Genomic DNA, 26,002 nt, shown 5'->3' on the forward strand with positions numbered 1-26,002 from the left:
TTTTTTTTGCGGTACGCGGGCCTCTCCCTGTTGTGGCCTCTCCCGTTGCGGAGCACAGGCTCCGGACACGCAGGCTCATTGGCCATGGCTCACGGGCCCAGCCGCTCCGCGGCATGTGGGATCTTCCCGGACCGGGGCACGAACCCGTGTCCCCTGCATCGGCAGGCGGACTCTCAACCACTGCGCCACCAGGGAAGCCCTCCTTCCTTTTTCAGGCTGAATAATATTCTGCTCTTGGGTGGCCTCGGCCGCCAGTGGCTTGAAGCAGGATCTCAGTTCCCCGACCAGAGACTGAAGCCAGGCCACAGCAGTGAGAGCACGGAATCCTAGCTACCAGGCTACGAGGGCCAGTGGCTAGTGACAAGGCCCTGGCTTGTCTGCTTTGTAGAAATGAATTTCAATAATGGGATGCAAAAAAGTGAAGTGTTTACTAGGAGGAAAAAAGAGTACATGTGAATAGACACACATGGGTAGGCTCAGAGGGAGAGTTGCGCCTTCGTGGTAGTTCAAATCATTTATACAGGGCATTTCTTCTGGGTTTCCTCTGGTCAATCATCTCGCTTTGCCTGGCTCTGAGTCCGTATTTGGTATAACTCAGGGTCCTCCCCTGTGTGCACGCGCATCTCTTAGCCAAGACGGATTCCAGCGTAGAGGCCTGTGGGAAGGTTGACATCTAATATGGGGTGGCGCCCCCCCTCCTTTTTTGGCCCCGAGGAGCCTTTCTGCGCATGTGTAGTCGGGAAGTTCTCCCTGACCTCGAGAATGAGAAATATGTGGTCTCTTTATCTTTTATCCAGGCAGGACTCAGCTCCTCTCCCCCCTGCCATTATCTTTATCTTAGAGTATCTGTCCACAGGGGACAGACTTCAGCTGCTCAGCCTGGGGCCCATCTATCTCCCGCCTCAATTCCACTGCATGTAAGTATACATCACATTTTGTTTATCCATTCTTCTGCCAGTGGACACTTGGATGGCTTCCACCTTTTGCCTATACTGAATAAAGCTGCTATGGACGTAGGTGTACAAGTGTCTGTTCCATATTTGCTTTCAGTTCTTTTGGGTATTCACCCAGAAATGTATTGTTGGAGCATATGTAACTCTATGTTTAATTTTCTGAGGAACTCTCATCCAGTGTTCCACAGCTGCTACACGTCTTTTTAAAAAAATATATTTATTTATTAGTGTTTATTTTGGTGAAATTCACATAATGTCAAATTAACCAATTAAAGTGTACAATTCAGTGACATTTAATACATTCACAAAATTATGCAACCATCATCTCTGTCTGGTTCTGGGATATTTTCAGCACCCCAGTGGAAACCCTGTACCCATTAGCTGTCACTCCCCAGCTCCCCCTCCCTGCAGCTTCTGACAATCTGCTTTCTGTCTCCTCCTCTGAACATTTCATATGAATGGAAGCATATACTATGTGGTCTTCTGTGTCTGGTTTCTTTCACTCATCATGTTTTTGAGGTTCATCTACATTATAGCATGCATCAGTGCTTCGTTCCTTTTTTAAAGCCAAATAATATTCCACTATATGGAATGCATTTTGTTCATCCACTCCTCTGCTGATGGACATTTGGGTTGTTTCCAACCCTTGGCTATTGTGAACAGTGCTGCCTTGAACATGTGTGGACAAGGATTTGTTTGACTATAGCTGCTTGTTTTTCCAGGTAAAGTTTTTTGGGCACTGAGCCCCGCCATTCATTTATGTGTGGCTGCTTTCATGCTACAGCGGCAGAGTTGAAGAGTGGTGTCAGAAACTGTATGGCCTAAGATGTTTACTATTTGGCTCTTTGCAGAAAAAGTTTGTTGACTCCTGGTTGGATGAGTTTGGGAGCTGGGTCGTCCGCCAGAAACTTCTAGTTTTTGAATCAATTTTTTTTTATTGAGATATAGTTGACTTATAATGTTGTGTTAATTTCTGCCGTACAGCAAAGTGATTCAGTTATACATATACATATATATATATATATATATATATATACACACATTCTTTTTAGAAAAATATTCTTTTCCATTGTGGTTTATCCTAAGATATTGAATATAGTTCTCTGTGCTATACAGTAGGACCATGTAGAAACTTCTACTTTTGCCCCAATAAACATTCTTTTCTCCTATAGAACTATAACTTTGGTTGGGAAAATGGCTGCTCAGAGCAAAGAGTACATTTCCCAGCATCCTTTGCAACTAGGCACACGCAGTAATGAGGTTCTGGTCTGACGACTCCTAGTGGAGGTGATGGTCACAGCCTCTCAGTCTTACCTAAAGGGACAAGATTTGCCCCCCTCAGACCCTTCCCTTTTACCGCCAGCTGGAGCAGCCATCTTGGACCCTGAGGTGGAAGAAGCAAGATGGAAAGATGGTCCCATATGGTCACGTCAGCCCTGGTAATACAATTTCACTGTGGCTCTCATTTTCACTCTCTGATTACCAGGAGTGTCTTTCCATATTTTTATCAGCCATCAAGTTTTCCATTCAGGAAATGCCTATTCATGCTTTAGCCCATTTTTCTACAGGATGTGATCTGCCCCTTGTTGATTCAGAGTTCTTTACAGATACTATATTTTTCTTGGTCGCATGTGTTGCAAATATATTCTCCCGGTATTTGCCTTGTTGTTTCACTCTCTTCACAGTCTTTCGATGAACTGAAATTCTTCATTTTAATGGTGTTGAGTTGATCATCTTTTCCTGTATTTTTCTTTTATGCTTTTTGTGTCTTGTTTAAATTTTTTTCCTTGTGTCAAGGTCATGAAGCTATTCTATTACATTGACTTCTAAAATCTTTATCATTTTGCTTTTCACATTTAAATCTTTAATACGCCCAGAGTTGGGTTTTGTGTATAGTTTCATGTTGGGTAGGCCAGAATCCTCAAATGCTTTCCTTTTATTTTTTGACACAGAAACCCCATTTCTTTCTTTCTTTTTTTTTTTTATGAAAATCATCAGTGGAGCCCTTGTAAACCTGTAGCAGGATTATCTTTCCAATTTATTTCTGATGGGGGGTTGTTCTCTATTGTCATTCAATTCCAATGCATTTGTTCCAGCAGAAAAAGCAGGCCAAAATGCCGCAGGCTCAGAAACCAAACTCCTGTAAGCTTCAGGGTTAGGGCAGGAATTTGAAATCAAGGGGAATGTGGCCATAATTAGGGAACCCCCAAGATGGCCCCCAATCATCTCTGCCTGGTTTTCAAGCCCTTGTGATTCCCTTCTAACCAATAGATGATTACAAAAGTAATGGGATGTCACTTCCAGGATTAGGTTACAAAGGACTGGGACTTCTCTCCACGCCCCCCCCCCCCCCCCCCCCCCCCCCCCGCCCATGAAGCCTGTTGCCATGTTGTGAGCTGTCCTGTGCAGAGGCCCACATGGCATTGTGTACTAAGCACTAGATCTTCATCAATGTCATCACACACACTTTCCTGTTCCCTATTCCCACCTCCCTGCCTCCCCCACTCCCCGAGGCAATCACTGCCCTTGGTTTTGTGTTTCTTTTTTTTCAATCCTTCATTTTTAAAAATTGTGTTAAAATACACATAACCTAAAATTTACCGTCTTAACCATTTTTAAGTGTACAGTTCAGTGGTTTTAAATACATTCCAGTGTTGTGCCACCATCACCCCCATCCATCCCCAGAACTCTTTTCACTTGTAAAACCGAAATTCTGTACTTGCTGAACACCATCTCCCATTTCTCCCCTTCCCCCAACCCCTGGAAACCACCATTATACTTTCTGTCTCTATGATTTTGATTACTCTTGACTACCTCGTCTGAGTGGAATCATATAGGATTTGTCTTTTTGTGTCTGGCTTATTTCACTAAGTATAATGTCCTCAAGGTTCATCCAGCTGTAGCATATTGCAGAATTTCTTTCCTTTTTAAGGCTGAATAATATTCCATTGACCACATTTTGCTTATCCATTCTTCTGATGATGGACACTTGGGTTTCTTCCATGTTTTAGGTATTGTGAATAACACTGCTATGAACATGGGTGCACAAATATCTTTTTGAGACCCTGCTTTCTATTCTTTTGGGCATATACCCGGAAGTGGAATTGCTGGATCACTCGCTAATTCTATTTTTAATTTTTTAAATTGAAGTATAGTTGATTTACAATGTTTCAGGTGTACAGAAAAAGTGATTCTGTTATATATATATATTCTTATATATATATATATTCTTTTTCAGATTCTTTTCAGTTATAGGTTATTACAAGATATTAAATATAGTTCCCTGTGTTATACAGTAGGTCCTTGTTGTTTATCTATTTTATATCTAGTAGTGTGTATCTCTTAATTCCAAATTCCCAGTTTATCCCCCCGCTTTCCCCTTTGGTAACCATAAGTTTGTCTTCTATGTCTGTGAGTCTATTTCTGTTTTGTAAATAAGTTCATTTGTGTCACATTATAGATTCCACATATAAGTGATATGATATGGTGTTTGTCTTTCTACTTCTGACTTACTTCACTTAGTATGATAATCTCTAGGTCCATCCATGTTGCTGCAAATGACATTATTTCCTTCTTTTTATGGCTGAGTAATATTCCATTGTATATATGTACCACATCTTCTTTATCCATTCATCTGTTGATGGACATTTAAGTTGCTTCCATGTCTTAGCTATTGTAAATAGTGCTGCTATGAACATTGGGGTGCATGTATCTTTTTGAATTAGGGTTTTTGTCTTTTCCAGATATATGCCCAGAAGTGGGATTGCAGGATCATATGGTAACTCTATTTATAGTTTTTAAAGGAACCTCCATACTCTTCTCCATAGTGGTTGCACCAATTTACATTCCGTATTTTTAATCTTTTGAGGAACCACCATACCGTTTTCCACAGCAGCTATATCCTTTTACATTCCCACCTACAGTGCACAGAGGTTCCAATTTCGCCACATCTTTGCCAATGCTTGTTTTCTGTTTTATTTTGTTTTTGTTTTTTGATAGTAGCCTGATGTGTATGAGGTAGAATCCTCAATTTTTTTAACAGTTAGTTTTATACTTATTATTTTTTATTAATCACACAATTATCCTTAAACAAAATCTCTGTGGATGTATCTTGTATGTCTTTTGAGCTTTATAAACGTAGTGTAATGCTCTTTGAAGCCTTCTGGGACTTTTTTTCACTCAACATCACACTTCATTCATGTCATTTGTCAGAATGAAGAAGCTCACTTCCTAGAGAAGTAAGCCTGTCCCTCGTCCATAGGTGTGGAGTCAACTGTGGGACTCAGTGCATCAGAGCAAGATGGTTAATTCCTCGCAGGACAGCAAGCAGCATGAGCCTCAGTCCCCAAGCCCCATGGGTGACACAATGGACCCCATATGCTGAGGGATACAGGGTCAAGGGCTGAGCACCTTTTGTAGGAAGCAGCAAACAAGCCAGCTTCCCTCCATCAGGGATCAAACAGTTACTCAGAAGTTACGCTGTCGGGGGACTTCCCTGGCAGTCCAGTGGTTAAGACTCCACGCTTCCACTTCAGGGGGCACGGGTTTGATCCCTGGTCGCGGAAATAAGATCCCGTATGCTGCACAGCGTGCGGCAAAAAAAAGAAAGTCATGCTGAGTAGCCTGTGTGCTTAGCTACGGAAACTGCTTAGTCTTGGGAGAAGTACAGGTCTGCAGGCTGGCACAGTCAGCAAGAATGTGCAGGGATGCTCAGGACCTGCAGGCTGCCTCTTCTGACGTCATGCAGACACCTATGGCTTATCCACTTCACACCTGTATCATATTCTCCCTTTGTGAAGATACCACGACGTTGAGGCTGCTTCCAGTCTTACCCAGGTGCGAGAGTCTCTTGAGGGCAGAGTTGCTGAGCTATGGCTTATCCCTGTGTTTGTTGTAGTTTTTTTTTTTTTTTGGACGCACTGCGTGGCACGTGGGATCTTAGTTCCCCAACCAGGGATTGAATCTGTGCACCGTGAAGTGGAAGCGTGGAGTCTTAACCACTGGACTGCCAGGAAAGTCCCTTTCTTTTAGTCCTTGTGTCTCTTACTTGCAGCCAAACGCACTCATCAAACTCACTCCCGGGCTTCCCTGGTGGCGCAGTGGTTAAGAATCCGCCTGCCAATGCAGGGGACATGGGTTCAAGCCCTGGTGCGGGAAGATCCCACATGCCACGGAGCAACTAAGCCCGTGCGCCACAACTACTGAGCCTGTGCTCTAAAGCCTGCGAGCCACAACTACTGAGCCCACGTGTCACAACTATTGAAGCCCATGCGCCTAGAGCCCGTGCTCCACAAGAGAAGCCACCGCAATGAGAAGCCCACGCACTGCAACGAAGAGCAGCCCCCACTCGCTGCTACTGAGAAAGCCTGCATGCAGCAACGAAGACCCCACGCAGCCAAAAATAAATAAATAAATTTATTAAAACAAAAAAAACCCCAAAAAACCTCACTCCCAGTGATGGATCCCACGGCCCCTGCCCTGGCCACTCAAATGTGGAAACAACTCCAGATCTTAGGAGGAAACGTAAGGTAGAAACCTTAGGAGGAAACTCCTGACTTTACCGAGGAAACCCTGTGCTGAATAAGATTCCCTTTCTGCTTCCTGGTGGAGCAGAAATTCAAATTCAAATTCAGGTGTAGAAAAATGAAGCTTCATTCGTTGCACATCCAAGTTTATGAAATAAGATTCTCACCTGCTACAGCAAAAAACAAAACAAAAAACCTCCAAACATGGGGGTGTAGGTGGAATTTGAGTGTGTCCCTGGCATTTATGTCCTAACTTGCTTGAGCTAAGAGCAACAGCTGCCCAGTATCCTGGGTTCAGATCCTGGCTCTGCCCCTGGGGCCTGTTTTCCTTCTCTGTAAAATGGGACCATGGTAGTTGTAATGAGTTGCGTTCGTGGGCAGGAAGTGTATTCAGCAGTAGCCGCTCATGGTAGATGCTACGTGATTTTTTTGCCAATAGGGGAGGGAAGGAGGCCACCATACATCTGAGGCTGTGTGCTTTTTCTTTTTTTTTTTAATGTCTGCTGTTAATAAAATATTTTTACAGAGACCAAAAATTCAGAATAGTGCAAAACATCTCAACACCATGCATTCATGACCACTTCTCGTTGATTTTAAACATTTGTTCCAAGTCACATATTTACAGAGAAATGGGGGCATCTGTGCAGATGCCAGACCAACGGGATGGAATTAAAACAGACAAACAGCATCTTGAGTTCACATTTGCAATCACATGCTAAGAGAAGTTGTGTGGAGGAAGAACCTCCCTGGACTGCGTGGCCGGGTTTGGGTGGGGGGTCTTAGGGGGCCGGGGCCAGGGTTGGGGTCTGAATCCCCCTGGCCGTGTGGCCGGGGATGCATAGGGACCCTCTGCCTGTGACCTGTGCCTGTGCCACTGTGGCTGGGCGGGGGGCAGGGGGAAGATGGAGGGGGTCTTACCTAACACCATCAACTTGATTTGTCTCTTAAAAAAAAATAAAAGGCAAAGAGAAGAGCAACACGTGTCCATGAAAACGACTTTGGTCCTTGACAATTCTTAGGAAAGGATGTTCAGGGGACAGCAGGGGTCATGATGTGGACCAGCCCCCCAGTGAGCTCCCCCATTCTCTGCCTGCACAGCAGAGTTGGGGCAACTCCAGGCTGTCTCCACGCTGCCTCGTGCCTCAGTGTTCCCACCTGTAAGATGGACAGCGCTGGGGGGGACAGAAAGGTCTCTGAGGTCCCAGCTGAGAGAGGTCCCAAGGATTTCTAGTTGGCTAATTTTTTTTTTTTTTTCATCTGTGATGGAGGCATGGTGAGGTTTCAGGCTGTGGTGCCTGAGAATCAGGACTGAGGGATGCGACTGGGTGCCTCCTCATTTTAGGTAAATCCTTCGAGGACAGACTGGTGAGAGCCAGAGAGAGCAGGGGACCCTCTTCCTTCTAGAAACCTGTTTTTGCTTTTTCTCCTTTCTCTGTCTCTGTATCTCCCCATCTCTGACTGGAAGATCTCCTGAGTGCCCAGATCTGTGTGGGAGGGGGAGGCTGGTATGGACAGACACACATGTGGATGCATGGGCACACACAGAACCCCCTGCCCGAGACATAGTTCAACTAGGCATCCCCTCCCTGCCATCCCCCTGTGCCCAGAGAGCCTTTCACAGACACCCCTAGCCCCATGGCATCAGAGACAGAGGCTGGGGAAGGGACAGACAGAGGAGGAGGGACAGAGGCTGGGGAAGTCCTAAGGGGGATCAGAGAGTGTTTTCTACAGAAGGGAAAATTTGTGATGAGTTTTGAGGAATGAGTAGGAGTTCTCTGGGAGAAAGAAGAGGGAGGAAATTTCCAAAACAGTTCTAGCCTGGGAGTCAGAGTGTCATTTGACAAATACTCCCTGAGGCTTCCTTCATGTGCCTGGGCCAGTGCTGGGGAATCCTACACACACACACACACACACACGCACGCACACACGCACGCACGCACGCGCGCGCTTTGACCAGAGAGCCTCCCGATGAATCTTTTGGGAAATACCTTGGCTCTCTCCGCCAGAAGCTCAGCTCCCCCTTTTCCTGCCAGTCATCAAAAAAATCTTTCAGAACCCACCCCAGATCACAGATTACCTCCCCTTTGGGTGTTGCTGGCGTTTTCAACTCCAAGTGAACCGCCCAGCGCACCTCCACCTCTTGGATGGTCTGAAGTTCAAATCTGCCTCTCAGTCCTTGTGGTGGAGACTCCACGTTCTCCCCAAGCCACCTCTCAGCCTGTCCCTTGCCCCTGGCTGGGGCCCACCTTCCCCACCATCCTGAAGGAGAACTTTCGTCCTAATCTCTGGTTCAGAACCTTCAGTCACTTCAACCTGCCTGAATTTAGAGGAACACACAAATGCTTCCGGGTAGATGAGAAAACAGTGTCGCTTCTTCCAGACTCTTGTTCACGGATGGGGAAACCATTATCATACAACACTCAATTTGCACACGGCCTCCTTAGAGATGCTCAACCCCTCGGCAGTGCACAACTGGGACATCTGTACCCAGGGACCCTGGGGCTCATCTAGGCAGAGTTTTAAATATATACTCCAAAGTCTTTCCAAGAATTAATGTCAGTGTCCTGAAAGCATTTTGTCCTCTCGCCCCCACCATCAGTCCATTCTTCATGACGTAGCCAGAGGAAGATTTCAAAACCTGAAATCAGACCCTCCTCAGCTTTAAAATCTCCTGGGGCCCCCAAGCGTCTGAGGGTAAAATCAAAACTCCCCAGGGCAGCGTACAAGATCTGGTTTGATACCTCTGCAGGTGTCCCCAACCTCATCACCATCCCCCAGTACCCCACTCGCTGGCTCAGCTCTAGCCACGCTGACCTGGCTGTGCTTCAAGTCAGCCTACCTCCTAGCCTTTGCACCTGCTGTTCCTGCTGCCTGGAGCTCTTTTCTCTCCAATGGGTGGTTCCTTCTCACTTTTCACCTCCAGAGAAAGCCCTCCCTCACCTTCCCCATCTGACGTAGGCTCCACCACTCCGAGAGCGCAGCTAATCCTCATCTCATCCCTCTGTTTTAATTTCTCCCTAGCACAGCACAATCCTGTATTTATCAACCTGGCAGAAAAAAATCCCATGACATACACACTGGTCCAACGTGGAAAAGCAGATTCTGGGCAAAGACAAGCCTTGCCAACCTTTCCCAAAATGTTTCCCAAAATGCCTGCATGCGCTAAAATGGGGAAATTAGACTCTGGCCAAACTGCCCCAACATCCCTGCAGGAGGAAGAGTTTCAGGCAGCTAGAGGCCCCCCCCCCCCCCCCCCGGGGTATCCTGTGACCTGTGTGTTTAAATGAATGAATGGGATTATGGGGAGGAAGCTCCCAACACACACACACACACACACACACACACACACACACACACACACACACACACACACCCCCACCCACCCACCCACCCTCGAGTTTCTGGTCTCTTTCTGTTCTTTCCTGACTGGAGCATTCTGGGGAAGGAAGAAGGGGTTGGCTTAGGGGACTGGGTCCAGGGAATCCCAAACCTTCACGCTTTTTTGGCGGGAGGTCAAGAGTTCTCAGGGTATCTCCCCGTGGGGTCCCACCGGAAAGTGCTGAGGGCAGGGGTTTTGCTTGGCAACCAGAGATGGGAGGGGGCACTGGGGGTCTTGGCCCAGGACCCCCATCCCTTTAAGGGTTGGGGGAGGTCCCCTAAGGGGGATTAGCAGCAATGGGGAGCTGTATCGGGTCATCCGATCTCAGCCCACCCTTCAATGGGGCACACAGGCCAAAGGGAATGGGGAGAGGGTGTGGCACTGGGACCCTCGGCATTGTCTCAGGCAGCTCTCCGGGCCTCAGTTTCGTCGTCAAATGGGTGGGTTGAACTCTACGATATGAGGATTGGGTATGTGGGGGGGAAAAGGGAGGCAAACCCCCATAGGGAAGTGGGGACGGCGCGGGAGCCCCAAAGCCGACCCCTTGGTCCCCAGGGTTTGGGCGCCCAAGGGCGCATGTGCTTTTGAAATTCCATCCTCCCCCCTTCCCTGTTTATTTTTTGCACAAACATCAAAAGGGACTCTGGTACTCCCGGGGGGCCCTCCAATCACCACCCTAGTCCCTCCAGGCCCCAGACCACCCTAGGAGGCGCTCCAGGAAGCCCTGCCCCTTGCCCAGAGCCCGCCCCTCGAGGGAGCTGAGAGTTCCATACTTGGCAAACTGATCTTGGGCCCCAGGGGTTGGGGACCCATCTTATGGCTTCCCCAGGGGGCAGGAGACAGAGCCTCCCGGTACCACAGCCCTGGGACCTGGCCTCCTTACTAGGGGGTGGGTTTTCCTCCCATCCCAGCTCGAAAGTCCCCCTAGACGATGGGGGAGTGGCCTCAAGTAGGGGGATGTGCCTTCTTCCTTCCTCGCGCCCCACTGCGTGGCCTCCTGAGGGGGCGGGGCGTTGCCATTCACCTTTCCCCAGAGGGGGAACTAAATCCAGGGCGCAGGTGCAGCCCAACCTCAGCACAGAGCGCGGACACTCGCCCCCTGGGAGGTCCCAGCTCGCGGGCGCCGCCCCACCCCGTGCGCTCTGCGCAGGCGCAGTGGTGCCCGCCTGCGTGCCCCACGCTATGGAGCAGGCGCGGCCCCGCCCTCCTCGGCGGAGCGCGTGTCCGACTTAAGCTTGACGAACTCCTTGGCCACCTCATCGTTGCTGCGTTGCGACAGGATGCGCAGCACCGTGAGGCCCGTGTCGTCCATGTGGATGCGGCGGCCAAGCGGCAGCCAGCAGGCAGCGCTCCCGCGCTGGACCAGCTCGCGCAGCTGCAGCACGGCCAGCCCCACTGTGCGGTCCTCGCGCGCGAAGCAGTAGTCCTTGACGCACACCTGCAGCTCATAGCACTCCGGGCCCGCTTCGGCGCTCAGCGTGCTGCGGGAAGGCTAGGCGTGAGGACACGTCCCGCCCACTGACCAGCCACGCCCCTACCGGTGACCCCCGCTTCCCCTGCCCCGGGTCACGCCCACAGCCGCGCATTCTGAGCTGGGGCATTCTGAGCTGGGCCATTCCCATAATGAGTGGCCTCCTATTTTCATAACCTTCCACTTAGGCCGGGCCCCACCACTGACCCAGATGTCCGGCCCCATAGCCCCGCGCTGGGACACGCCCACATCAGCTGACAATGTCCATCCCCAGCATTGTCCCTGCCAAGTCTCTCCTTCCCTTCTTCCTTTTCCTCACCCAAGGACGCCTCCATCAGACTACTCCCAGCCCCCAGCCAAGCCACATCCCCACCCCCAAGAGACCCTTCCCCCAGAGTCCTCTGGCTAGGCCATGCTCCCACCCTGCGATACCAGCACCCACACTCTCAGCCAGCTGAGCTGCTGCCTCCACCACCCTACCCAGATATGACACCAAGAAGCCCCTTTACCAGGCTCCCATCTGAACTCAAGTTCTCCCCTTGACGTGGCCCCTCCCCCCTGCTCCCTAGCCTACTCTTCGTACGCCCATGTAACCTGCCAAGATGTCTCACCATGAGTGACTACCCACTCCAGCGCTCCTCCCCCTCCCCCAGGCTACGAAAGGCTACGAAGTCGCCAGTGCGGCCTGATGCTGGCTAGTCAAGAACTCATTTCTTTCAGGCTACATGCACACCGATCCCTTGCCTCTCCTTCCCAGGCTACATTCCTAGCCCTCAACTAGTTTGGGCCACCCCAGGAGACATCTGCCCCCTCCTAGGCGGTGCTCTTGCCCCCAGGGATTGCTTCAGGTGACCTAGCTCTCCAAAGTCCTCTGACCAAGAGCTCTCCCCTCACAGGACTGGCCAGGCTCCTGTCCCTCAGGGGCCTCCACTTCCCCCCAGCTCTGATGTCCCCTTACCCCACTGTACTCTGTCCCCCAAGAACACCCCCAATGTTACCCTGCCCCAGTGAGGTTCACACCTGATCCAAAGATCCGCCGACCCTCACCCCCACCCCAGAGAACCCCTCTGTACACCTTGATCAGACTTGTTTATGTTCCCCATAAATCATCTGCTCCTCTAGACCCTGATGCCCCTGACCTAGGGAGCCCCACCTAGTTGTGACCACAGTCCTACCCATACGACACATACCCCCATGACCTGGGCCAAGCCACACTCCACTCTTGTCCCCCAGAGCAGACTCCTCCAGATGACCTGCCCCAATAGCCCTGACAAAGTTCATTGCTGACTCGAGGAGGTCCATGTCTATGCCCCTCAGCCTCTCACCCACAAGCCTCTTGCCCCATCATGACCAACCACGCCTCTTAAACAGACCAGAATCTCCAGCCCTGGAAATGCCCCTGCCCAACACGCTCCTTCTGGCCAGACTCCTCCCCTTCATGAGCCCTCATCATGAGGTTATATCACACTCACTGTCCTCTGGGACCTGTCTGCCCCCCTAGGTGGTCACCTCCATCCTGGTGTTCCCTCACTGATGTCACTCCTGTACTAAGGTGCCTCCCTTCCCAGCATACCCACCTAGGATGTGAGCTCTCCTGTTCCTGTCCCTAGGTACCACTGGCCCACCAGACATCCCTCCTGCCTAGTGGGCCCTGAGGTTCATATAGCGGATGTCCCCTTGCCATTCTCCCCTAAGCATCCCAGACTTACAACTGGAAGCTCTCATTGTACTTTGGGGCCCAGCTGTTGTTCTTAGATTTGGTCGCAAACTTGCGTTTCTTGTCACTGAGCTGGGGCCCGATGATGTTGACCTCGATGAATGGCCGGAAAATGCCAGAAGTCTGCCACTTGAGGTCATTGGCAGCCACCACTGTTGGGGGAATTAGAAGGTAAGGTTGGTTAGAGTCCCCCAGTACACAGTTGTGGTTTTCAAAGCCTGTCTGAAAGACTACATTTCCCAGAATGCTTCTGTAGCCAAGTGTGGCCGTATGACTAACTTCCAGCCAATGAGATGTAAGAGGAAGTGATGCGTACAGCTTTCAGGTTGTGGCTTAAAAGGCAGGGAGAATGCCCTAAACTTTCGCCTTCTCCTAAATGCAAGGTGGGATGCTGATGGGGGCTGAGTTCTTTGGGACCCTACAGAGGAAGAAAGCATATTAGGGATAAAAGTACAACAAAAGATGTCAGGGGCCTGGATCCCCAACACTGTGAAGCCTCTTCATCAATTCTGGGCTGACTGTCCTCGGAGTTACCTCAGAGAAAGCTTTATTCCATCTATCTTGTTTAAGCCACTGTTATTTTAGGCTTTGGCTAAGACAGCCCAATCTGTGTTCTAATTAGAAAATAAAAGCCAACAAAAGGAAAGCAGAGCTGAGACAGAAAGTGGAATGAGGTCTGTAACACTCTTTGTACCTCTTCATCCAGCTATGCCTGAAGGTGGTGACTTCGGGAATTTTCAGTTTTATAAAAAGATTTTTTTTAACGAAAAAAAATTTCTTCCTTACACCAGTTTGAGTTTGGTTTTCTGTCTTAGAACCTAGTGCATCCTGGCTGAGGCACTCTCCCTCCCACCTCAGATTACTCACCTTTCACTGTGACCTTGTGTTCCCCAGTTCCTGGATGAGTGAAGAGCTCTACATGGACGGAGACTTCACCCACAGGGTCTTCCACACCCGAGCCTGGCCGGGGCAGGGGAGGATGCTTGGCATAAGTTTCATTCTTTCCCACCCACCAGAAAGGACCTGGACTGCCTCCCACCCACCATGTGCTGGCGGCACCAGGTCATCAGCCGTGACAGGGTGGCACTGAGGGTGGGCTGGGAAGATGGGTATTCTTAGGGAGGCCAAGAATCCTGGGTTCTAGCCTTTCACTGCCTCACTGTGTGATCTCAGGCAGATCTCTTAACTTCTCTGAGCCTAATGTCCTTTTTCTCATTCCCTGTCATTAAACTCAGCCTTCATCTTTCACACCATCTTGGCAGCATCTGATACCCTGGCTTCCTGTGCCTCAGTTTCTCCTCTTGGCTGCAACAAGGCCACACTCTCCAATCTGTTCTCATCCTACAGATTAGTCACTCCTTCTCACCCTCTTTTGCCATTTCCTCCTCCTCTGTTGATCTTCAAGCCGTTGGGGCAGGCGGTGCCTTAGTCCTCAACCTCTTTTTTGTTTTCATTTCCTCCCTAAGTACTGGTACGGTGGAAAATCCTGTCAGCTCTACCTTTAAAATACACCCAGAATTTGGCCCACCTCCTTGGCCTCCATCCTGGTCCAGCCCCCATCAACCTTCTGGCTCCATCTCACACTTCAGGTATGGCTAAATGAATCATGGCTGCCCAGTCAGAGCATTCCCTGGCCATGGCTGCAGTGACTGGCTCAGGAATGGTCATGTGACCCAAGATAGGCCAATAGGAGTTGTCCCTGGGCCAACTAGGCCAACCTGGAATATTGCAGTGGCCTCCTCGCTGTCTCCCTGCACCCTCCTCTCAGCTTCTTTCAGTACACCAGCCAGAGAAATCCTAACTCAGATCATGTCCCTTCTCTGCTCAAAATCCTCCCATGGCTCCCATCTCACTCTGAAATAATCAAAGTCCTTTTGTGGCCTGCAGTGTCACTCCTGACATGTGTCACTATTACCTCTCCTGCCTCACCTCCCTCCACTCTTACCCTTGCCACGTTGGCTCCAGCCTCACAGGCTTCCTCACTACTCCTCCAACACACTGTGATAACATGACCCAGAATCCTCAGCTCTCCTGAAGTGACAGCTTGTAGAGAAATCTTTCATTTTCCCTGCCATTCCTTTTCCAATAGACCATCTCAAGTTTCCATTGAGAAATGTCCCTACCTCACCTCAGACCTTGTGGCTCCATCTCACACTTCAGGTAAGGCTAAACGAACCACGGGTGCCCAATCAGAGCATTCTCTAGCCATGGCTGCAGTGATTGGCTCAGGGATGGTCATGTGACCCAAGCTGGGCCAATAGAAATTGGCCCTGAGACTTTTGCTGTAACTCTTAGGAAAGAGTCTCTCTCTGGTTAGGCTGGCAAGGCTGACTCTACCCAATGAGGGGAGAGTCCACCTCACAGAGGTCTCAACAGAGACCAGTGACCGATGGCATTGTTGGAGACTCTAGATCCAGCTATTACTGATGCCAAATCAATTCCTAATCTTTCAGTTACAGGCTCACAAGTTCTCTAGTCTGCCTGAGTCAGGGTAAGGTACGCTTCAGTTTCTGGCCACCACAAGCATCCTGATTGATTAGTTCTGATGGGGATCATTGAAGGAGCAGTTTAAAAGCTTCTGTCCCCATTCCTCCCTCTGTGACTCTTGGGAAGGGCATCCTGTGGGGCCTGGGAACCTGTGACCGTCAGCACCCCCACCAGTCCCCTCCCCTGCCCCTCAGGAAGCTCCCCACACCTGGAGCACTCCATGCATGGGGGGAGGAACAGGGGGAAAGGCAGGGGTGGGTGTGGGGAAGGAGAACGGGTCAGTCCAAGGTTGACCGGGTTACCTGTCTCTGGGCGGAAAGTGACCAAGGCTCAGGGGGCAGAGGGGCCTGAAGACCCTGCACCCCCTCATCTTCGCTGCCCACCCCAGGCTGCCTTCCTTGTCATCTCAGGCTCCCACCCCCCTTGCCCCAACCAGTCACATGCTCAGCCTCACCCGCCACCCCCAGGCTGATGCTTCACAGCAAGCTCAATCCGGGCCAGACTGAGGGGTGCCAGGGGAGAGTCGGACAGTGGTGGGTGGGGTGAGGGGTCAGATCATGGCCAAAGCTAGTAAGAAGGGGGAGGGGGGCAGTGCTGGGCACCCCCATCCCGTGGTTTGCTGGCTCCAAGGGGAAGGGTCTTTCGCGGGCTTCTCTGTGCTTTCCCCAACCCCATCCCCACTCCCCAAGTCCTGGACACCCCCTACAGGGGAAGGTTCCTTGGGCAAAGGGCTTAATCTCCTCTGAGACTCAGCTTCCTCATCTACGGGATGATGGACGCCCTGTGGAGCGACCAGGAGGAATGTTCTCCGAGAGTCCCTGAGAAATGCTTGGCACAAGGGCTGACCCAGAGTTAGAGCCTAAAAAATGTTGGTTTTCTATGCTTAGAAAAGTGACATCAATAATCATAATAATCATATAAACAATAATAATAAAACAACTAACAATTGTTGCCAGCTAGTACACGTCAGGAACTTTCCTGTCAGGAAAGTCTCAGGGCTAAATTTAATTCACCTAATCCTAAAAATAATCCTATGAATTAGGGTCCTTGACTGCTCCCATCTTACAGATGAGAAACCTGAGGCTCAGGGAGGCAGCCTGTTGCCAGAGGCGCCCAGCCACGGAGTGGCAGAGCTGTAATCTGAGCCCGCTCTTAACCGGGCAGGCGCCTGTCTGGGGGGACCCGGGATCTGGTTTAAGAGAAGCACCTAGGGAGAAACGAATTGCGACTCGAATCGCTTCTCCTTCCCCACGTGGAACCAGCAAGCCGTCCTTCCCCCTTGTCCGCCTCGGCCCCCTCGCAGCCAGTCGGGTCTGGGCGGGGCCCCGCAGGCCTGGGAGACGGAAGGACGGGCCTTTTACTAGCCGGGCCGGGAGGGGCGCAGGCACCGGGCACCGGGCGCGGGTGGGCGGCGGAAGCACGTACCCTTCTCAGGATAAATGTCTTCACTAAGGGTAAACCTAGTCCCTTTTCCACCATGGACTAATCACGGTGGGGAGGTGGAGAAAGGAGGGAAGGGAGGAGTGGTGGGGGGAGAGACGAGCGAGCGAGAGGCGAGGATGGAGGGCGAGTGTGCGTGACGGGGAGCAGGGTAGGCGCGGAGAGGGGGCGGCGAGTGAGAGGGAGGAGAAACAAGAGAGAGAGAAACGTCAGCTGCAGACGGACAGACAGACAGCCTCCTGCTCCGGGGGCACACCAGGGACACTAAAAGCAGCAGCGTGGGCTGGGCACGAAGCCGAGGGCCCTAGGCCCTGGGCTGACTCGGGGGGGGAGGGGCCGCTTGTGGCCACGGGGTCTAGCACCCCTCACCCCGGCCTCCTCTTTCACTGCCGGAACTAAACCTGGGTCAGAGGCCAAACTTCTCTCCGTTGTCTGCACTCTTAGGGCCAATTTTGAAAAGGGTGGTCCCCAGGGGGGGGAACTAGGACCCTGGAGTTCTGCCCCCCCAGCCCCAGCTGCTGTGTGCGAACTCAGAGAGGGACAGGAGACAGAGGCAAGAGAAGAGAGAGAGAAAGAGAGAACTTGAGAAATGAGAACTCCCTCTCCGTCCGTCCTCTCCAGGTCGGGGTCCCTCCCATCTCTGGGGCTGTCATTCCTTAGCCCCCGACAGTACAGAGGTCCCTCCCTGGGGTACTTTCAACCATTCCTCCAGAGGTCCCTCCCCGGGAGCTGCCAATCATTCCTTGGCCGCATGACGTCAGAGGTCCCGCCCCTGCCAGAGCTGTCAAACAGTCCTTAGTCAACTGCCGTCACAGGTCCCACCCCCAGAGATGTCAACCACTCCCTGGAACCAGGGCGTCGAGGTCCCGCCCCTAAGAGCTGTCAATCACTCCCTAGTCCTGGCCGTCAGAGATCCCTCCCCACAGCTTTCAATCACATACTGACACCATGACGTCATGGATTTTCCCCGGAGAGGTCATCCCCTCCTGGCCCAATGACGTCATAGGTTCCTACGAGCTGTAGATTGCTCATTGGCCTGGTGACACCATGGAGCTCAGGTGCGCCCCGGAGCTGTTAATTCGGCCCAGACCCATGACATCACAGAGGAGGTGAGTCAGAGGGGCTCGGCTGCCCCTGCGGGCGGGGGATTGTCATCGCGTTAACCAGTGGCTCCTTACCCTGGGCCGACTGCGTCTGCACGAATGTCTTGATGAGCAGGTCGGTGGCCTGCGTGTAGAGGGACAGGGCGTAGCGCAGGGACTGCAGGTCTGGACTCTTCTCCAGGAAGGTTTTCTTGAGGCCCACGCCACCCGCATGGAAGTATTGCTGTGGGGAACAGGGTGGAGAGAGGTAAGGCTGGCGGGACCCCCTACCCACGCATTGGGCTGGGCAGCCCCAACTCTCTCTCCCCTACTCCACTGCCCTCTGCTGTGATATGCCACGACAGGGCAGATCTTCAGAACACCCAGGTCCTGCTATTCCCTCACCTCCACCCCTGCCCCAAACACGCCTGTGGACTCCCAGCCCCCTCAGAATAACACCCATGCCCTGCACCCCTCCCAGCCTTCTTTCCAAAAGTCTTCCCTAGAACGTACCTGCCTCAGGGCCTTTGCACTTACTATGCTCACTGGCATGAAGGCCCTCCCAGCCCCACTCCCACTCCTTATTTTGCCATGGCTGGCTCCCTGTCTTTCTTTGATTAAGGCTTCAAGGAGTTTTCCTTAACCACCCCAACTACATGTGTTGCCAACCCTGTTGTGCTATAATTCTCCATTTCAACAAAACATTTCCTTCAGAGTAGTTTTCACGCTTTTTATTTCATGGAGACCACGGCCCCTTTCATGTCTCCATGTTCTTGCATGGACTGGTTCCCTGCCTAGAATGCTGTTGCTTTGCCTTGTGAATTTCTATGCAGTCCTCAAACCCCACCACCTCCCACATGCCTTCTAATCCAGAAGGCCCTTACTGCCCCCTCCCTGGGCTCTCCCATCTTTTCTTCTACCCTGTCCTGACCCCACAGGGCTGGGGATGTCTACATCCAACTGACATCCAGCCTGGGGCTCCTCAAGTCCCTGCCATCAGCCAGCCTGGAGCTGACATAGAAGGGTCATCAAGAAGTGTTTATAAATGGAATGAATTAAGGTGGGTTTGAGCCTAGGTCCATGTCCACACCAGCCACACCCTCTGCCTGCCCCATCTGGGATGGGCAGGGGTGTGGCCTCTCACCTTGATAGTGTCCAGGGCCAGCTCAACAACTGCACACTGCTTCGGGGTCAAGCTCTTGGCTTCTTCTCGTACCATGTGGTCCTGGATGGATGGAGAGAGTGTCCACGTGGGCGGAGCAAATTCTGCCTTGGGGATCTGCCTATGGGTCTCATTCTTGCTAAACTCTGAAGAGTTGGATAGTGGGTCTGTCTTTTCATCATTGTGTTCCCAGTGCCTAGCATGTGGCTGGCACACAGCTGGTGCTCAATAAATATTTGTCAAATAAATTGTTTGTATTCTTGATCAAGCTGTATCTGAAGCTGAACCTTGCACCTCTTTTCAATACACTGAGCAAATACATTGTGATTAAGCCAGTCTGAGTAGGGTGTCTGTCCTTTGAGCCTGCAAAGCATGCCACTATTCTGGGACCTCTTCCCTAAGAAGCCTCCCACCCCAATGCCCTGCCCCCACCCCTGGCCTCACCTTGAGTTTAGACAGCTGACCCAGCTCCTTGGCTGCATTGAAGATCATCTGGGTTCCCTGTAGGTAACAACAGACATAACCCCGGTGAGGGTGGGGGGGTCCTTCTGTCCAGTGCCCAAGCTGCCACTGACACCCCAGCCCTGGACGCCATCTTGGTTCTTGTCCAAAGGCTCTGGGCAGGGCAATGGTTGTGTCCTGGGGACAGAGGTCTGGAGACCCCCAGGAAGTGCTGAGAAGGAGATGGTGACCTTGTCTCCAGAAATCTCAGTCCCGTGGGGTGCTACCCATCCTGCCATCTCCACCATGACCCCAGGTTTGGGGGACAGAGAAGAAAACAGAGAGCAGGCTGTGATGGTGTTTGCGGGTATGGGTGGGGCTTGCCAGCCCCAAGTCTTGGAGCCTTGAGCAAACTCAAGGGGTGGGCTCTGTGTAGTGAAAACCACTACCCACCATGGGCCCATTCCCTCTGTAGAAGAATTTCCCCAGTAATCTGGGGGGCCTGTTAATCTGACCTTTTAAAGGAAGAATCCTCCCCCTTAACACACACCTCAGTACCCCGCCCCCCAAACAGACATCAGCAATATGACATCCTGGTTATGGCTCCGATGAACCGGGTGGGCATGGGTTCAAATCCCAGCTCTGCTATGTGGCCCTGGGCAAGTCATTTAACCTCTCTGACCCCCAGTTTTCCCATCTTGATGGGGGAAATCATATCCCAGCTTAGCTGGGACTAATCATGTCTTTGTTCAGTGTTCACAGTTCTTATCACTCGGTTTCGAGGTCACGGGCAGTGTTAGGGGAGACGGGGTCGTAGCCTGGAAGCTACATGTCCTGCCTCCTCCATCACTATGTTGGGTGACCTGAGGCATGTCCTTGGCCCTTTCTGGGCCTCAGTTTCCTCCCCTGGCTAATAGGGGCACCTACACTAGCTTAGGGGATAACAGCTGTGGTGGGAGCTGAGTATCAGTGAAGTTATGAGTCCTGAATTACTGGGTCCTGGGGTGGTCTTGGGGTCCTAGGCAGGGCTAGCCAGGGAGGAGGGCCATTTACAGCTGGGATGTTTGGAATCACATTGATGCTTTTCCAAGCTGGCCAGTGGGATCTGGTCACCCTGCCGCTACTGGTATTATTATTAGCGTCCTGGCTGTCGCTACTCTTCTTATTCCTTGTCTGTGATTCCCCAAGGCTGTCACGAGGCACAGTTACTCGGGAGCCCAGCCTGGACCTTGGTTTCCCCTGCAGCACCCTCCTCCCCACCTGCCACCCTTCCCGCGCCACCCCTCACGAGCAAGCCAGACAGACAAAGGAAGAAGAGACCAACAGACAGGGTCACGGTACACCCCCGATGGCACGGATCACAGAGGTGGGAGAAGGTAGGGGGTGGGTGGTGGGTAGGTAGGGGGTGGGGTGGGAGCCAGACAGACAGGGAGAGGCTGGTCTTACATCTGAGTGGCTTGGCACTTTCGCCCTGCCCTGTGGAGAGAATCAGGCGAAGGTCAGAGTTCGGGTGGCTGCTGAGAGGATACTCAGTGGGACTTCCCTGCCCCCTCAAAGCACAGCCCACGAGCTCCCTCCCAGGTTCTGGGGCTAATGCTGGAACCCCTCCCCAGCTAGGCACCTTCCCTTGTCCTCTGGTGGGGACCTGGGGCCAGACTCTGGACTGTCAGGAGGCTAGAATCAGCCCATCACCTGGGGACAGGTGTCCAATCCCACAGTCAGCCTGCCCCAAGATGGGGTGCCTTGGGGAGGGGAAAGAAGAGAAGGCTCAGAGTCTCTCCTCCCCCAACTCCCAAGACCTTACCCCAGCAGGCCTGACTCTAAAAGAAGCGTACTAACGGGTATCACCGGTTCACTCAGCACACAGACACACACCCAGGCACATCCATGGGTGTGCAGAAAGTTTATGCAAACTTATGCATAAACTTTGCATAAACTTATGCAAACAAACCCCCAGATCAACATACGAAGACACACACGTGCAGAATTCACAAGCTAAAGTACACACGTGTACTACTAAACACTTGCACGCATGTGCACAATTACACACATAAACCCATGCACTCTCCACCCCCCCAGGGATGTACATACATGTATATGGTGCCTGACATACTGCATGTGTTCCCCAAAGGGCTGGATGAATGAGCTGGGAAGCCCTACAACCCATGTCCATGAAGTGGAGACCCCACTTGTGCGCACACAGGCATGATAGCTCCTGTATGACTGCACAGCAAGGGCAGCTGTTCACGTGTTGCCACAGCTCCTATCTCCTTATAACAAACACCCACTAGAATAAACAAAACATGTCTCAGTCCAGGGCAGTTGTCCAGTGTCTGGGCCCTTCTTGAAGCCACAGAATTTCAGCTGAGCCCAGGGCTGGGATAAGCCCTTTGGGTATTGTCGTGAGAGGGCAGGAGCTGTTTGCGCACAAACACGTGCACACACTCTAAGCCACGTCCCTGGGGAATCACTTTGTCTCTGACTTCTGGTTTTGTGGGACTTCGTGAGGACACCCTCCTCCTACCCATGACCCCCAGCTGGCCTTTCTGCCCATGCAAATGGACACACACATACACACACACACACCCAGACACCAGAGCTTGGGACCTCAGTGCAGACGAGGCCCTCATTACCTTTTCTAATCCCTTGCCATGTTTTCTCAAGAGGTTGCCCTGCAGAGACAATGTCACAAGGTGATCAACCTAGCAAGCTGTGTGGGATGGGAATCCAGAGTAACAACACATACTCATGGGGACAGGAAGTAAAGGGCATCTGCACGGCACAGAGGGCTGGTAAAAGGGTTGCCGGGGGGATTGTGTGTGTGCCTTAATGACTGACTCTTAAAAAGGGCAAGAGAGTCAGACAGGAAAGAGAAAGAGCCCGAGAGAGAGAGAGAGAAGTTGCTGCCAAAATATAATCCATTTACATTTACTGTATATTTGAGGCTCTTGGTTCTTGAGTCAACAGGAAAGCAAATAGTCTCCATATTCAGACAGACCTGAATTTGAATCCTGATTCTGGCATACATTTACTATGTGGCTTTGAGCAAGTGACTCTCTGAGCCTCAGCTTTCCTCATCTGTAAAATGGGAATAATAACATCCATCCTACTCAAAGGGTTGTCATGAAGGTGAGCTGAAACAACAGCTATGAGGTCTGGAATACAGGAAATCCTCAATAAATGTGAATTCCCTTAGCTCTTTACCCACAAATGCATCGTCTGTAGTTGGGTACGCTGCCACCATGTAGTTACAGCCAAAGACCCACACTGCAGCCCCAAGAAGTGAGATGAGCACTAGCGAACTTTTGACAAGGTGAAATCTTGTAACAGCCTTGTCTTGCCTACAAAAGAGGACTCTAAAGTGGTTTTAACTGATCTCTGCCTTCCTGTGTGTCTACATACTACCACCACCACCAATAACATTAGCTCTAATGTAGTGAGCTCTGCCTCAGTCTGTCACTGAGTCGAGCACTTTAACGCATCATCCTATTTGGTTCTCACAACACTCAGAGAGCCGCTACAATTAACCTCTTTTTCCGGACAAGGAAATGGAGGTTGGGAGGTGAAGTGACTTCCCAAGGTCACAGAGAGAATGGCTGGGCTGAGATTTGATGCCAAGTCTGCCTGACGCCAAGGAGTCACAACATCGTCCCCCACCTGGGTGCCTGGGTGTGTGTCTGGGATTCTTGTGTGTCAGTATGTGTGGTGGAAGTGGGGTGAGCAGGGCTGGTGGTGGGGTCTGGACTGATCAGCTATACAGACCGGGGTGGTGAGGACCTGTATTTCGGGTGGCTACTAACAGTTCAGAGCTGAAAAGAGAGGTCAGAGGAGCTCCATTGACTTTGAACTTCCTTCTAGTTTCGGGGACCCGGATATCCCGGTGGTGTCTGAGCATGGGAGTAAGGGCGAATTCTAACTAAAAGATGTGGGCAGATGTGAAGGTGCTGGGCCGAGGTTTTGGGAGGAGGGAGGCCCCTCCTTCGTACTTATAATTGGGGGTGGGTGTGGCCTCCCTCCCTCCCGGCCCTGCCCCTCCCCATGCTCCACCCCAGACAGACACAGGCACATCTAGGCGGGAGGTGGGACAGTGGATGGGGGGCCAGTGGGTGAGGAGGGGGCGTTGGGTGGGGGGGTGCAGCCACGCGGTGGGCCGAGTCCAGACACAGAGCGGATGGACAGACAGACGGACAGAAGGGCCTCTACTTACGATCATCTGTCAGCCGTGATGGGGGTAGGGCGGTGGGGGAGGGGGGAATAAGTCACCATGAGTCTCCAGGGAGGCCAGGGAAGGGGCGGAGAAGGCACCGAGGGACGGACCCCGGACCCGGTGCCCCAGCCCAGCCCAGCAGCCCAGAGGAGACAGGCAGGCAGCGGGAGGTCCGGAGCCTCCCCCACCATCATTGCCTCTAGGCGGGCCCCCTCCGCCGCCCCTCCCCCAAGCCTCCCTCATCCACCCAGGAATGTCCTCCCATTATGTGCTGTGCCATCAACCGCATGCCATCACTGTCCTCAGGCCACTGACACCTCCCCGCTGGAACCCACGCCCAGCCACACCCCTCTGAAGATGTCGCCCTCCCCCACCCCCACCTCCCACCCCACCCCCCCCCACCCCCACCTCCCCCCCCACCCCCCCCACCCCCACCTCCCACCCCACCCCCCCACCCCCACCTCCCACCCCACCCCCCACCCCCACCCCCATCCCCCACCCCACCCACCCCACCCCCGCCCACCCACCAACCCTGCAGATCACCATCTCTGGGCTGTTCCCAGAAGAGTCCCAGAGGCACGGTCCTGGTCTCTGGATGACCACCGACCTCTGCTTGACCTCTACGAACTTGGGTGCTCTCTATAACCTCTGGTTGACCTCCTGGAGCTCTCTGTTCTATTGGTCTCTGATCTTTGAAATCTGGGTATCTCCTCTCCTTGTCTCTTGATTGACCTCCAAAGCCCCCTGATGAACCCACTGGCCCCTATAACCTCTGTAACCCACGGATGGCCTTGATCCCCAAGCTGACCTCTCTGTTTTCTGGGTGATCTCTGACCTTTGAATAATCTCGTGACCCACATGTGACCCCTGTGTCCCCTAGACATCTCTTTACTTGACCTTTAAATGGCCTCTTTTATGACCTTTGACCCATGTGTGACCTCTCTGAATTTTGAATGGCCCCACTGACCTCCAGTGGCTTCTATACCCTCAGATGGCCCTTGTGCCTGGATGACCTCTAAGCCCCCAATGCCTTTGATGCCAAGCTCTCCGGGCTCCCAAAGAGGAGGAAGCCCAGGTGTCCCCTCTGGCCCCCTGTGGGCCTCACCGTCTGGTCAGTGAGGGGTGGCAGGACGATGGTCTTCTCCATGGTGTTCATGACCAGCTTCCATAACTCCTTCAGCACCCGCTTCAGCACCGTCTTCTCACAGATTTTGGCAAAGAGAGTCAGGCTGGGGGCAAGGGACAGGCCTGAGAGAGCGCCCAGATGGACCTAACCTGAGAAGCCCCTTCCCCTCAATACATGGGCAAGGTGGGAAGGCATTCCATGGGCACGCAAGAGGGCGCACAGCCTGTACAGGGACCCCTGGGTGGTCTGATGGGGCTATGATGCATGACACATGGGGAGAAGATTGAAAGGTGGTTGGACAGGTGAGCAGGGGCTAGACTTGGAAGGGGCCTCAAAGTCTAGGAAGGAGGCCTGGGCCTTAGCATGAGGGCAGTGGGGAGAGTGTTTAAGAGAGAAGAGACACAGCCAGACTCTCCTGTTTGAAAGAACATAGTGGGAGATGATCTGAAATAGGAAGCTTGGAGACCAGGGACTATGGGGGGGCTGAGGCCACGCTCAGAAGGGAGAGGAAGGGCATGAGAGGGAAAGCAACAAAGAGTTCATGATTGACTGTATGGGATTGAGAGAGGGCAATCCACCATGATCCTTCCGACAACTGACCCACCCATCCACCAAACCATCCTTCCGGAAACCTTCTTTAATTCTTCCTCCATCACTTTTCCCTACCTTCCTTCTTTCCTTTCTTCCATCCTCACACCCAGACATCCATCCACCCATCCTCCAAATAATTATTCATCCAACCAAATATTTACCCAACTCTCCATCCATCCATTCATCTATCCAACCATCCTTTTACCCATATACCCTCCATCTAGGTTTCTAAGCATTTATCTTTTAATCTACACATCCATCTGCCCACCCATTCCTCATGTCATTTACCATTCATTCACCCATACAAATACTTACCCACCAATCCTTCCAATCATTAACCCACCCATTTTTCCATCCCTTCATGCCTCCACTCACCCACCCGTCCAAACCATTCAACCACCACCCAGCAAACATGCCCTGA

At 52.0% G+C, this 26,002-nt stretch overlaps 1 protein-coding gene across 1 annotated transcript in view; it reads right to left on the reverse strand.

Moving 5' to 3' along the window:
* Positions 1-11,037: 11,037 nt before the first annotated feature.
* UNC13A (unc-13 homolog A) overlaps positions 11,038-26,002 on the reverse strand; it is a gene marked incomplete at both ends in the record, with an annotated part of 63,138 nt that continues 48,173 nt past the window's right edge. Inside the window, 9 exons of the mRNA XM_079918694.1 lie at positions 11,038-11,338; positions 13,038-13,197; positions 13,913-14,005; positions 18,151-18,298; positions 19,199-19,279; positions 19,661-19,717; positions 21,104-21,133; positions 22,291-22,329; positions 24,970-25,093. Of these exons, the coding sequence (XP_079774820.1) occupies positions 11,038-11,338; positions 13,038-13,197; positions 13,913-14,005; positions 18,151-18,298; positions 19,199-19,279; positions 19,661-19,717; positions 21,104-21,133; positions 22,291-22,329; positions 24,970-25,093 (1,033 nt within the window). The remainder of the gene's footprint in view (positions 11,339-13,037; positions 13,198-13,912; positions 14,006-18,150; positions 18,299-19,198; positions 19,280-19,660; positions 19,718-21,103; positions 21,134-22,290; positions 22,330-24,969; positions 25,094-26,002) is intronic.

Source organism: Stenella coeruleoalba (genome assembly GCF_951394435.1).
Source record: "Stenella coeruleoalba genome assembly, chromosome: 3".
Taxonomy (NCBI): domain Eukaryota; kingdom Metazoa; phylum Chordata; class Mammalia; order Artiodactyla; family Delphinidae; genus Stenella; species Stenella coeruleoalba.